This window comes from Saccopteryx leptura, chromosome 1 (assembly GCF_036850995.1).
Source record: "Saccopteryx leptura isolate mSacLep1 chromosome 1, mSacLep1_pri_phased_curated, whole genome shotgun sequence".
NCBI lineage: Eukaryota > Metazoa > Chordata > Mammalia > Chiroptera > Emballonuridae > Saccopteryx > Saccopteryx leptura.
In genome coordinates this window covers 184,610,060-184,623,605 of record NC_089503.1, presented here as the reverse complement: position 1 = coordinate 184,623,605, position 13,546 = coordinate 184,610,060, and the positions used below count along the sequence as shown (strand labels likewise).

The following is a 13,546-nucleotide window of genomic DNA, read 5'->3' as shown; positions in this document are numbered from 1 at the left end:
CTCAGGCTGGCCATGCTGTGCTGTGGCGGGGAGGAGCCTGCAGGCATGGATGGGGCCTCACCTGTCACTCTCTGCCCTGCAGATGGCTCCCCTGACGCCCTGCAGAACCCCTGTTACATCAGCACTCACGGGTGCGACACCAACGCGGTCTGTCGGCCTGGCCCTGGGACCCAGTTCACCTGCGAATGCTCCATCGGCTTCCGAGGAGACGGGCACACCTGCTACGGTACAGCCTCAGCTCCGTCGTGGGATGAGGGAGGGACGTGGCCCGTGTCCACTCAGGAAAGTCGAGGGCACTGCCTCTGAGCCGACGGACCAGTCTGTGAGGCACGCCCCCCGATGCAGAGGGCATTGCACGTCAGCACTCTGTGGAACACCGAATGTACCGTCCCAGGCACATGGGTGTGAGCTGTTTCACAGACATCACCTCATTTAATTCAACAACTGTAATGCGATACTCTTTCGTTTCTGTCTTTTAAAAATTATTTGGGCCCTGGCCGGTTGGCTCAGTGGTAGAACCCAGCGTGTGGAAATTCTGGGTTCGATTCCTGGCCAGGGCACACAGGAGAAGCGCCTATCTGCTTCTCCACCCCTCCTCCTCTCCTTCCTCTCTGTCTCTCTTCCCTTCCCGCAGCCAAGGCTCCATTGGAGCAAAGTTGGCCCGGACGCTGAGGATGGCTCTATGGCCTCTGCCTCAGGCACTAGAATGGCTCTGGTTACAACAGAGCAATGCCCCAGATGGGCAGAGCATCGCCCCCTGGTGGACATGCCGGGTGGATCCTGGTCCGGCACATGCGGGAGTCTGTCTGCCTCCCCGTTTCCAACTTCAGAAAAATACAAAAAAAAAATTATTTGACTTGTAGTAAAATATACACAATGTGAAATGTACTTTTTAACTATTTATAAGTCCACAGCTCAGTGGCCTTAAGTACATTCACCTTGTGCAGCCATCATCACCATCCATCTCTAGAACTCTCTTCAGTTGCAAAACTAAAGCTCTGTTTCCATTGGACAGCGTCCCATACCCCTGATCCCAGGCCCTGGCACCCACCATTCCACTTGATATGAATTTGCCTATTCTAGGGACCTCCTATTTGTAGAATCATATAGTAATTGTCCTTTTGGATTGGCTTACTTTCCTGAGCATAATGTCCTCAAGGTTCATTTATGTTGTAGCCTGTGTCAGAACTTCATTTCTTTTTAAGGCTGAATAATATTCCATTGTGTGCATATACTACATTTTTTTTTTCTTCATTTTTCTGAAGCTGGAAACAGGGAGAGACAGTCAGACAGACTCCCGCATGCGCCCGACCGGGATCCACCCGGCACGCCCACCAGGGGCGATGCTCTGCCCACCAGGGGGCGATGCTCTGCCCATCCTGGGCGTCGCCATGTTGCGACCAGAACCACTCTAGTGCCTGAGGCAGAGGCTACAGAGCCATCCCCAGCACCCGGGCCATCTTTGCTCCAATGGAGCCTTGGCTGCGGGAGGGGAAGAGAGAGACAGAGAGGAAAGCGCGGTGGAGGGGTGGAGAAGCAAATGGGCGCTTCTCCTGTGTGCCCTGGCCGGAAATCGAACCCGGGTCCTCCGCACGCTAGGCCGACGCTCTACCGCTGAGCCAACCGGCCAGGGCCATATACTACATTTTTTTAAACTGTTCACCTGTCAATGGACTTGTGGATTGCTTCAATCCTTTGGTTGTTTTGAATGATGCTGCTGTGAACATGGCTGTGCAGATATCTGAGTCCCTGCTTTCAACTCTTTGGGGTTTATATGTAGAAGTGGAATTGCTGAATCCTGGGGTATGCTTGATTTTTTTTTCAACTGAGAGAAGGGGAGATAGACTTCTGCGTGCTCCCTGAGTGGGATCCACCTGCCATACCCCTCTGGGGTCGATGCTCAAAATCAACGGAGCTATCCTCAGTGCCAAGGGCTGAGGCACAAACCATTTGAGTCACTGGCAGTGGGAAGGGAAGAGAGAGAGAAGGTGGGGAGGGAGAGAAAGAGAAGCAGATGGTTGCTTCTCATGTGTTTCCTGAATGGAGATTGAACCCAGGATGTCTGCATGCCAGGCTGACACTCCATCCACTGATCCAACTGGCCAAGGCTGTATGCTTAATTTTTTGAGCAGCCTCCATACTGTTTTCCACAGCAGCTGCACCATTTTTCATTCTCATCGATGTGCAAGGGCTGCAATTTCTCCACATCCTTGCCAACACTTATTATCTGTTTTGTGTGTGTGTGTGTGTGTGTGTGTTTTAATATAATGGCCATCCTATTGGGAGGGAAATCCATTCCTCTTTTTATGGATGGGAAATTGAGGCTTGTTAAAATGAACTTACGACAGTATTGGAACTCAAGTGTCTGACTCCAGCATGTATGTTATGCTGTATTCTCATTGAACTTCTTTTATTACCTATAATTAATTTCAAATACTTTCACATAGACAATCTGATATTGACATGTTTGTTATTAAATTGTAATCTTCTATCAGGGGCAGTTCGTTGCCTCTTGACTCAATGAAGAGTTCAAACAGTAGAGGCAACTTGAACAGTAGAGGCAGCTAGTGTGAGAATATTAGGTGCTTCAAGCTGTTTTTCCTCAGTCTGCACCAGAGGGCTCATGAATGAGTGTGAGCAGTGCTAGAAGTAAGTGTCCCAGTGAAATGAGGAGTGTACACAAATGTGTTTGGCCAGAACCATGAGAAGCCCCATTGAATGACTGGGTTATAAGAATCTGGTTAGCCTGACCTGTGGTGGCGCAGTGGATAAAGCGTCGACCTGGAAATGCTGAGGTCGCCGGTTCAAAACCCTGGGCTTGCCTGGTCAAGGCAAATATGGGAGTTGATGCTTCCAGCTCCTCCCCACCTTCTCTTTCTCTCTCTCTCTCTCTCTCTCCTCTCTCTCCTCTCTCTCTCCCTCTCTGTCTCTCTCTCTCCCTTTCTCCTCTCTAAGAAAAAAAAAAGAATCTGGTTAGCCCAGCAGAGTTGGAATTTGGGAACAGTGAGTCAGGTCAGAATCCCATACCTCCAGTTAAAGGTGAACTCAGCATGCTGATTTAACATGAAGGTTAGAAGACTCTGCTGTGTTGGGTGTTGGCTGTGTTTGCATCAGAGTCAAGCAGGAACAGATTGTACAGTTAAGCCAGCTTACTGATAACTTTGTACATGTGGGATAATTCAATCTGAGAGTCATCTTCCTTGTAACATACCACTGGAGAGGGGATATAATTCCTACTCACCTCAGATCAGAGTTCCCCAGTTATTTCCCAAAAGAGCCTGATAGTCTTGAATGGTTGAGTTGGCTTGGCGCAGTGTGAAGTAGCATGATATTGTGTGTGAGTGCAGAACTCTTCCCCAGGGCCAGCAGGATGGGGATGGACACCCTGCGGGTGGGAGCCCTCATTTCATCAGCAGGAGCATGTACCTCCTTGGTCTTTATGGACCCTACCTCAGCTTCATAAACCAATTGAATGATAATAAAGCATGAGACACCCCACTCTGCTTCTGCTGAATCCTGGCCTCTGGCGGATTGTACTCTCCATGCCTAAGCTGGTCATCATCAGAGTGCTTGCTTCACAAGGCACAACCAGCCATGCTTGATGTGAACTGCCACTGTTGGGAAGACAGGTGGCCTCGTGTGGACTTGCTTTTGTCCTTTGGTTAGTCCTTGTCTGGCAGATTAGCACTATGGAATGTGGGTATGTTCCCAGCTAGGCCACCTTTTGTTCTGGGTCACTAGGACATGCCTCAGAGGTAGAACGCTGAGACTCTAGGCTGTTAACAGGAAATTGCATTAAGCAGATCAATTCATGTATTATTCTGGCCTGGGAAGGGCCTTAGGGGAAAATGAGGATGAGTCTGTGTAATTTAGTGTGCATAGCCTTGATATGATGGTAGATGACATCCACAAGGCTGGTGTTGGTCACACGCTACAGGGTGACCCTCCATGGTAATGAGGGAGGATTTCCAGTTAAATCATAGAGCCCTGGTACTTGGCAGATGGCTTCTATATATTTCTCAACTGGGTGTCTGTATAGGTAGTTTTGGATAATCTCTCATAGAGTAATTTTGAGTATACACAGGCATTTAACAAATCAATCATAACACTCCTCGCACAGGGCTGGCCTTTGAGGGACAAATTGAAGAAACTTAGAGTTGTTGAAAATACGTGAAAAGTAGCCACTCTGAAAAAAAGTATAAAATGGGGCAGTAATTAATTATAAGAATAATCTAGGATTTCCTATTGGGTTAAAGAACAATTAATGTGAAGAGAATCTCTCCCCAAAGAAGTGGTTGGCCAGATACTGAATAATAACAATAATTTTTAAGGATATAGTATGGTATTTTATGAAGGACAGTTATCACCAATTCACTATTTCACTGAAGAAAGAAGATTTTAGAGAAGGGAGGATTTAATTTAGGAAGACTTTCCAAACTGCAATAACCATGAGGGAGGTGGGGAATTTGCTAGGCTCTATAGAAAAGGTGTCACCAGCTTGAGTCACCTGTGTAGACCTGCGTGGAAGTGGAGCTTGTGGGGGACCATCACCCCACGGGGCCCCCATTGTGTGCCAGTGGTTCTGCAGGCAGGCTGTGAGGGCCTCCCACCCTGAGCATCGAAAACACTTTCTTTTTTTTTCTTTCTTTTTTTTTTTTTTTTTTTTAGAGAGAGGAGAGGGTGAGACAGAGAGAGAAAGAGAGAGGAGAGACACAGAGAGAGAAGGGGGGAGGAGCTGGAAGCATCAACTCCCATATGTGCCTTGACCAGGCAAGCCCAGGGTTTCGAACCGGCGACCTCAGCATTTCCAGGTCGATGCTTTATCCACTGCACCACCACAGGTCAGGCCGAAAACACTTTCTGAAATATGCACATTCCCTGTCCATAAGGCTTCCTGGGGAGAGAGGAGCTTGGAAGAGCTCCCATGTGATGTGCTGCCCCTGGGACTGAAACTGTTGTTCCATGCTAGTGTGCTTTGGCAGTTGAGGCAAAGCCATGGGACCCTGCCGTCTGCACTGTGTCCAGACATCTGTGCTGGACTGTCCTTTGAGCTGTGGAGCAGGGGCCATGGGAACCAGAATGGCCTTTTCCTCCCGTGTTGGTGGCACAGCAGCTGGTGGATAAGTTGTGAAGCCTACACTTGCTGAACCCCCCATCTTCACCCTATTCCTGCTGGTGGATGCGGCCGCCCTAGGAGGGACTCTGTTCCCTAACCTTCCAGCTGTTCCTGGAGCCGACATCTTGTCTGAGATCCCATGTCTGACTCATTTTGCAGAAACACTATCACAGCATGTTTTTAAAAAGCTGAACGCTATTTGGTTTGGACTTTTGCGTAGGTTTAGGTCCACTCACAGGCAAAAGTATTTTCTATCGTATTACATGTAATGACGTGTGAAAAGATTTAAAACAAGTCTTCATTTTTTAAAAATAGATATTGATGAGTGTTCAGAACGGCCCTCAGCGTGTGGGAGCCACGCCGTCTGCAATAACCTGCCAGGGACCTTCCGCTGCGAGTGTATGCAGGGCTATCGGTTTTCCGAGCAGGGAATATGCGTGGGTAAGTCCTGTAGGTCTGAGATTTTCAGAATCTTGATCCCTGTGGTGTATTCGTGCCTGTGGAAAGGTTTCATTCCAGGTAACTGTCCTGGCTGAGGGGGAAGGTGCTGGGTTTTGGAGTTGGGGAACAGTTTACAAAAGCTGAATCCGATGTCCCTTTCCTCTGCCCCCTGTGGAGTCACGTGTTGGAGAAATTAGCATTGTAAATTTTTGTACTGATAACACCATCACCTCACCACTGCAGGCTTTGTCTTACATTCTTTTCTTATAAAACTACACTCATTCTTTTCATTATTCTTTTAACAGCTATTAAAACAGACATTCTGTCCCTTTAATTAGTGGCTTTGGAGTTCATGCAGAGGGACCACCTGTGTCATTACCTGTCTGGATTGAATTTTTCCTGATTGACATCTAAAATTCCATTTGGGCCATTCTACTGTTGGATTTGTTTTATAAGCAACAAGTAGTAACATAGCTTTTAGCCTATCAGAGTAAATGAGGCTATGAATTAGACTGATTATGCTTTAGGTTGATGATGATTTGGTGATGATAATGATGAGCTATTCACAAAGAACCAGATTGTTAGGATTTTTGTTTTTCTACTGCTGCACTTTGAACTGTTGGTCCCAAGAATTTTAAGTTCAAAGATTCCTGGATAGATATTTCCATTCTGGAGGGCACATGCTGAATGGGCCATCTGAATTCAACATTTCTTCTCAATTTAAAACAGATTTCTCTTTTACTGCCTCAGTGACCCATCTTCTTGCCCCTCTGAGCTGTTTACTAAACCCTAGTGTGCTTTCTGTTTGCTCTGTCTTGAAGCTTGGATGAGGCTGCGAGGTCGCGTCTCGAGGGTGAGAGAGAACAGGCAGTTCTCATATTTTGAGTATGACCCAAACATCTGTGAACTGAAAGAGGCCAGGCCCCTTTGCACAGACCTGAGATTTCAGCTCTGCTGAAGTTACTTCCATCTCTCTCTTTTTTAATAGAAAACAACAATTTCTGTGTATTTGGCCTGACTCCCCTCTCTGCTTTTTGAGATGGAGATTCAAAGGTCTGTTTTTCCTGGCAGCAACGTTTACATTACACTTCAGCTCAAACTTGGGTAATGGACCCATTATCCCTTAGGTGGTAAAGTACACTGCCCTGGGACAGGTGTGTGTGGGACACAACATGGTTTCTGTACCCAACCAGTCCTGAAGTCCACCCTCACTGGAAAGGCAGGGTAAGTTCCAGTGTCTACTTATAGGCATTTGATTTTGAGGAAGATACTTAACCTCTCTGGACCTATTTCTCACCTGTAAAATGTGGTGGTTAGATTGACAGGGTCATGGTTTTACTGTGTCCCATGAGCTCTTGGATCTGCCAATGAGGCTACAAGGAAGCTGTGGGCAGAGTCTTGTCCTTTCTTTGCAACCTCCATGCTTTCATTTTTCTGTATATCAAATTCTGAATAAGATCTGTTTGAATAATGAATCCCATTGCTCAGAAACAAGTGTGAAAACCACCCAAAGATCATGCCTTTGCACAAGCTCTGGTGCTGTGAGGCTTCCTGTTTTTTCCTCTGCTTTTAGACCCCATGCGGTGCCATCCACTGGGCTCTTCATCCCCTCAGTCACTCCTTTGAGACTCACTGTGAGGGGAGATGGCTCCCTGGGTCAAACCAGTCTGCCTAAGCACATCCAAACACTGACTCTGGCTCCTCACTCGATTTAGTGGTCGATTTCCCCTCACCTGGAATTCGTTTTTAAGATAGTATCCCGCTTGGAAGGCTGGGTTTGAAGGTTTCTTTGTGGTTCAGAGCAGGGAAGGGCAAGAACAGATCTGGCTGTTGGGGAGGCCAGCGCTGTGCCCACCATGTGAGGGCTGGGGCTCAGTGGGGCGTGTGGGCTGCTAGAGGTTGCTATCTATTCAGTGGAGTTTATTATGGGAGGTTGCTTCTGACTAATTGGATCATGCAAAGTATGTTTACATAAAGGAAAGATAAGCCTCAGCTTACATATCAATCACTTTTTTAAGAAGACACTAACACCCCTCTGAGTGGACACAGCCCTGTGACGTGTGGCCCTGGCATGTGGAATTTGGGGAAGGTGTGAGGTCCCGCTGAGTCCTCACAGAGGTGTCTCTGACATGCACAGCACCATGCACCTACCCACCTGTCCACCTGTCAGGTGGGACAGGGCAGGGCTCTGCCTGGCCTCACCCAGCATTCCTGCTCTTCCTCTCTTGCTGGCCATATTGTTGGGAACAATTATTTTGAAGCATTCATTTTTGAGATCTTACTCTCAGTAAATAGAAGTGCTGTGAGACCGTGCTACCTAGAGCTCTGTCCACCCTGCCCTTTCTTTCCTTTCTGAGACAGGTCTTCTTTCCCCAGCCTGTCCTTTCTTCTCCCCTGTTTCCTCATTGCCGGGCCAGCCAGCCTGGGCACTGTGCTCTTTCAGACCATTGTCGGGCGGCAGCACCTTAGAGTCTACCAGCCCCTCTGCTCACTCTGCATCAGGTACAGTCCTGGAAAAGTGAAAACTCAACTTACAATTGAATTGTAATTAATTTTTAATTCTAATTTTGAGTCCAATTTTCTCTCCAAGACTTTCCCCTCTGTCCAACGCTGCAGCTTCCCTTTGGTTGAACGGGTGGGGTCAGAGTGGTAGGGAAACTGCCACTCTGCGAGGTCAGGAGTCTGAGGACGGCACAGCTGGGCGTAGTGGTCTCCTCTGGTGGCTGCGGCAGCAGCTTCTCTTTTGTAGTGATGACCCAGTGACTGTCATGGTTTTATAATGACTTCTGTGCAGATGAACACAATCAGTAAGACCATCGAGAAACTTCATCGTTGAGGAAAACGACCTGGGCTGTAGAGAACAGGAAATAATTCCTTTTATTTGATGTGTAACATTCACTAAAAAAAATACTCTATTTTAAAAATGAAAAAGGTAGAACTAAACTGTAAAGTTAACTTTTAAAGCTTATTTAAGAAGAAAATTCCTTTGGCATGAAAATGGTCTTAAATAAAGGAAAACAGGATTTAAAAAATTAAATTACAAGCTGCCTTTTTCTATAAATGGTTGGAGGATCATAGAAACATGCACATGAAGATGAAGATGGGAGCTGGGCAGAGGCCGTTAGGGCCCCACATGTGGAGTAAAGCCCTCCTCTGTCAGTGAGGGTCACACTCAGGCTCTGAGCAAGCATCATTTATAAAAGGATTGCTTACAAGCTGTGAATGACAAAAATGTTTGATGTAAGAGATGGAGAAAAAGTGCAGGGAGGCTCATCTTCTGGTTGAGAGTGCTGACTTTCACACTTTGAGCTGAGGGAGTGAGGGATGCAGGGAAGAGCATCAGGAACGATGGGGATGAGAGAAAGAAGAAGGGTCCAGGGAAGCAGGAGTATGTCCTTGGACGGGTAAGTTTTTCCGGGTTTCTATTGTTCAGGCAGAAATTGGGAGCACTTGTAGCAATTTAAAATCCAGCAGCCCGCCTGACCAGGCGGTGCGCAGTGGATAGAGCATTGGACTGGGATGCCGAGGACTCAGGTTCGAGGCCCCAAGGTCGCCAGCTTGAGCGCAGGCTCATTTGGTTTGAGCAAAGCTCACCAGCTTGGACCCAAGGTCGCTGGCTCGAGCAAGGGGTTACTCGGTCTGCTGAAGGCCTGCGGTCAAGGCACATATGAGAAAGCAATCAATGAACAACTAAAGTGCCACAACGAAAAACTGATGATTAATGCTTCTCATCTGTCTGTCCCTGTCTATCCCTCTCTCTGACTCTCTCTCTGTCTCTGTAAAATAAAATAAAATAAAAAATCCAGCAGCCCTTTGGCCCACAAGACTGTGGTATGGTGCTCGTCCCACAGGAGTTGGTCCACATTTTTGACCCAGGAGTCTTAAGCCGCTGAGTGCACAGGCTGTGCTGTCATCTGCCAACACTCTGCTAATCTCTCATTTGGCACAGACCTTTGAAGATTAGCCCTGTCTTTACCTGTTCCCTAGCAGTGCTTATAGTTCTCTGCCTCGAAGCACTGGAGGCAAGGTAAGCTGGATGAATCTTGGGAAGACCCTGTGAGGATAAAGACAAGGGGACCTCCTGCACCTGGGACTGTCCAGACCCTGAGGCTTTCTCTAGAAAAGGAAAGGTTTTTATCTGATGTTGTCAGGGACCAGACTCTGTCCTGAGTCTTAGAGCTTTAAAATCAGAAGCTAAATGGTGCCTTGGGAACCCCAGAGTACCTGAACCAGCCATTGGAAATCACCCCTAGACCTCAGCCTTTGACTTTCATCTTGAGTCCAGAGCACAGGTGGGGTGTTGTCACCTCCATGTCACTCACCCACTTCCTGAGCTCTATGAGTCCTATCATTAAGACCCTTAGAAAACAATAGTCCTATTTATTGGGCCTCCCTGTACCCAGCCTGTTGGAAGTAATTCCTCTTCCGCAGAGGAAGAACGTGAGGCTTTGAGAGTTTAGGGTTTACACAAGGCTGTGTGGTAGACACAGGTGACCTGGTAGAAACCCCAGGCTGCCTCCTCCAGAAGCCCACAGTCTTTCTCACATTATGCTCACTGCCCTGGAAGTTCATTTCTCCATCTGTGGTAGGAAGTGGCTGATTTCTATATTCATGGTGACTGTTCCACCAACCCAGTGAATCAGGGTTAAAGTCGCCACGCAGAAGTCTTAGGTCCTTAGCTCCAGACACTCCACTGGCAGAGCTGCCCTAGAAAGTGTAGGCCCCAGCATGCTCCTCCTCCACATCCAGATGAAGGGGAAGTTGGCTGGGAAACCTGTGTGGAGAGTGGCCTGATACAGAGCCCTGGGTGAAACTGAGGTTGAAAACCAGGCTGAATGACTGATTCTGGTGTCCTCTTCAAGGGCAGATCAGAGGCAAAGTCCAGGCAGGATGAAACCAGAGCTTAGTGGAGAGCAGGGCTCAAGCCTGAAAGATGCCAGGAAGGCTGTGGTTCAGGCACCGTCCCCCTAGTGACTAAACAGCTGTTGGGCAGGGATCTGGGAAGGGCGCTGGGGCTTCCTTCCTTCCAAACACTGCATCCACCTTGTGTTTGAAGCTGTCATGGACCAGCGCCCTATCAACCACTGCATCACGGGCCTGCATGACTGCGACATCCCCCAGCGGGCCCAGTGCGTCTACACGGGTGACTCCTCCTACACCTGCTCCTGTTTGCCAGGCTTTTCTGGGGATGGCCGGGCCTGCCAAGGTGCGTGGTAACTGATTTTTCTGTCTGTACTTAACATATGCTAGTTACTGACTCACCCAGAGTTTAAGAGACTTATTCTCTCAACTCTGCTGTTAAATGAGCTGCATTTTGTTTCTAATAGTGTGAACTCTGCATTTTCTCTGGCGGGAGGGGTGCTGTTCTCATCTGTTCTCATTGGGGAAGGCACTTGGCCTCCCCTACTATTTTGTTCTGTGTGACTTGCTTGTTTAGGCAACAGTTAGACACCTGCTGTCTGCTAGGAACTCAGGAAATTGTCTTTTATGAAAAGAAAAACCATCCTTGTATTCATGGAGCTTAGAGTCTAGCCATTTATTTAATAAGATATGTATAGTCGTTTGGCTGGCCTGCGCTAATCCACAGTAAGGAAGATCTCCTTATTGAGTGAGTGCAGAGTCAGAGAATAAATGACTTCACAGAATCCCTTCACCGCTGAGAGCAGTCCCTTGCTGGCTGCTGGGAGCTCTGTGGATACCTTTAGGTAGATAACTGTCAACATAGTACCCCAACCTCTTATTTGCAATTACTTAACTTTGTACCACCAAGTATTTCTGAAAAGTCTAAGCTTTTCTAGGATAGATTATGATTCCTGAGATACTATCTCCTCATTACTGAACATGTGAATTTACTTTAGTCTCTGAGGTTTTTCTGTCAAGCAGTAAATAATCTGTCTGCAAACCCTGAGAACTTTTTTGAAGCTTTCATTTATGATGAGAAGAATCATTTATAGAACAAAAGAATCCTTTTATTCTGTTTGCAAGCTGATTTTTCATGAAGACATTATCATCAAAGTGAAACACACTTGTAAATACTCAAGTTAGAAACTGGGGAGTTAGTGTTTTGATAATTAATGTTGAGTGAATTCTAAATCTCTGTTCCCAGATCAGAAACAGGGCTCCATAGAGTTGAGCAAGTGGCTTAAATTATTGTGTAAATTGTGAATTCCAGAAGAAATCTCATTGTCCTGGGGCCTGGGGGCTGTTTTGCAGACGCGAATGAATGCCAGCCAAGCCGATGCCACCCCGATGCCTTCTGCTATAACACTCCGGGCTCCTTCTCGTGCCAGTGCAAACCTGGTTACTGGGGAGATGGCTTTCGCTGTGTGCCTGGAGGTAAGGAGTTAGGACGTTTGGAGTTGGCCAGTGCCATATCCGTGAGTATTGAGTACAGGGCCGTGGGAGGGAAGGGGCGTTGGCAAATAATGAGGCTCCATGGAGAATCCTGAGGATTGTTGAGATCGGAGGTCAGAGTATGACTGCAGTGGACAGGCATGTAGGTTATATACTGCTCAACTGCCGGGGTGGCCAGACATGGACCATACCTGTCCTGGCAGCCTGGGGTTTGCTCATCCTAGTACCTTGAGCAAGCAGTGCAGGGGAAGAACTGGCCTGCAGTAGTCAGGGTTCTCCAGAGGAACAGAAGCAATAGGATGTGTATAGATGCGTATGTTCATATGGAAGAGATTTATTATGAGAAGTTGGCTCACATGATTACAGAGGCTAGGAAGTCCCAAGATCTGCATTTGAGCAGCTAGTGAGTCGGGAGAGCTGGTGGGGTGTTCCCATCAGAGTGCTGGCAGGCTGGAGACCAGGAAAAGGCCGTGTCTTCATTTGTGTCTGAAGGCAAGAAAAAGCCTTGGTCTCGGTCCTTAGTTTGTCAGGAAGGAAGACTTTTTTCTTACTTGGGGAAGGTCAGCCTATTTGTTCTATTCTTTCTTTCCCCTGATTGGATGAGGTTCGCCCCCATTAGGGAGAGCAGTCTGTTTTACTCAGTCCATGGACTTAAATCTCATCCAAAACACCCTCCCAGAAACCCCCAAATACTATTTGACCACATATCTGGGCTCTCTGTGTCCCAGTCCAGTGGACACATAAAAATACCCGTCACAGGTTTCTTGGAGTCATAGGGAATTCAGAAAGTCAGTAAGTACTGTTACTACCTCCATTTGTACTACACTTGAAAAGACAAAGGCACAGTCAGGCCCTGCAGGTAGTAAGGGCTAGATCAAAGACTCAGACCCAGGTCTGTGCCTGTCAGATGGACCCCAACCTGGACGCTGTCCTCTAACCACCTGGGATCCTGTCATGAGATTAACGCTGTATCCGACACCTCAGACTGGAGTTAGCTAATCGTGTTAGGAATTTTTATTATTGCTGCTGCTGTTGACCAGATATGTAAACTGTTCCAATAAGAGATAAGTGAGAGGTTCTATTCCACTACTTTTTTAAGCAGTTAATAACTATACCACTGTCCCCTTTGCTAGCCTGTCAGTGCCCTGCGGACAGGGTGAGTGTGCATTTTATTTCCATGTCCCCGGTAACCAGTGGAGTATGTGGCCCATCATGGGGCTTACAGCTGTCTAGCGTTGCTGAAGACATGAGTGTACCAGATTTTCTCCTTCCAACAGTGTTTACTCACATACTCCACAGGACTGGGTGTGACCAGTTTTTAGAATAGTTGCCCATCTGGAAGGAGAAAACTATCAGATTAAAGTTTAAACAATTTTGATAAATAATACATACCAGTGGTCAGTTTGCTTACAGTGGTCAGCAAACTACCACTTGTAGGTCAAATCCCACCTACTTCCTGTTTTTGTAAATAAAGTTTTATTGGAACACAGCTGTGCTTGTTAGTTTATGTGGAGTCCAGTGGTTGCTTTCATTTTACAAAGGCAGAGGAGAGCAGTTGTGGCAGAGTCCATAAAGGCCTACAAAGCCTAAAATATTAACCTCCTGACCCTTGACAGGAGAAGCTTGCCCACCTCC

At 47.3% G+C, this 13,546-nt stretch overlaps 1 protein-coding gene across 3 annotated transcripts in view; it reads left to right on the top strand.

Moving 5' to 3' along the window:
- NID1 (nidogen 1) overlaps nucleotides 1-13,546 on the top strand; it is an 89,950-nt gene that overhangs the window by 35,575 nt on the left and 40,829 nt on the right. Inside the window, exons 9-12 of one of the 3 annotated variants that reach the window (XM_066382842.1) lie at nucleotides 83-226; nucleotides 5,432-5,557; nucleotides 10,614-10,763; nucleotides 11,771-11,893. In XM_066382842.1, coding sequence (XP_066238939.1) covers nucleotides 83-226; nucleotides 5,432-5,557; nucleotides 10,614-10,763; nucleotides 11,771-11,893 — 543 coding nt within the window. The remainder of the gene's footprint in view (nucleotides 1-82; nucleotides 227-5,431; nucleotides 5,558-10,613; nucleotides 10,764-11,770; nucleotides 11,894-13,546) is intronic. The other 2 variants (XM_066382851.1, XM_066382860.1) reach the window with 2 other exon arrangements.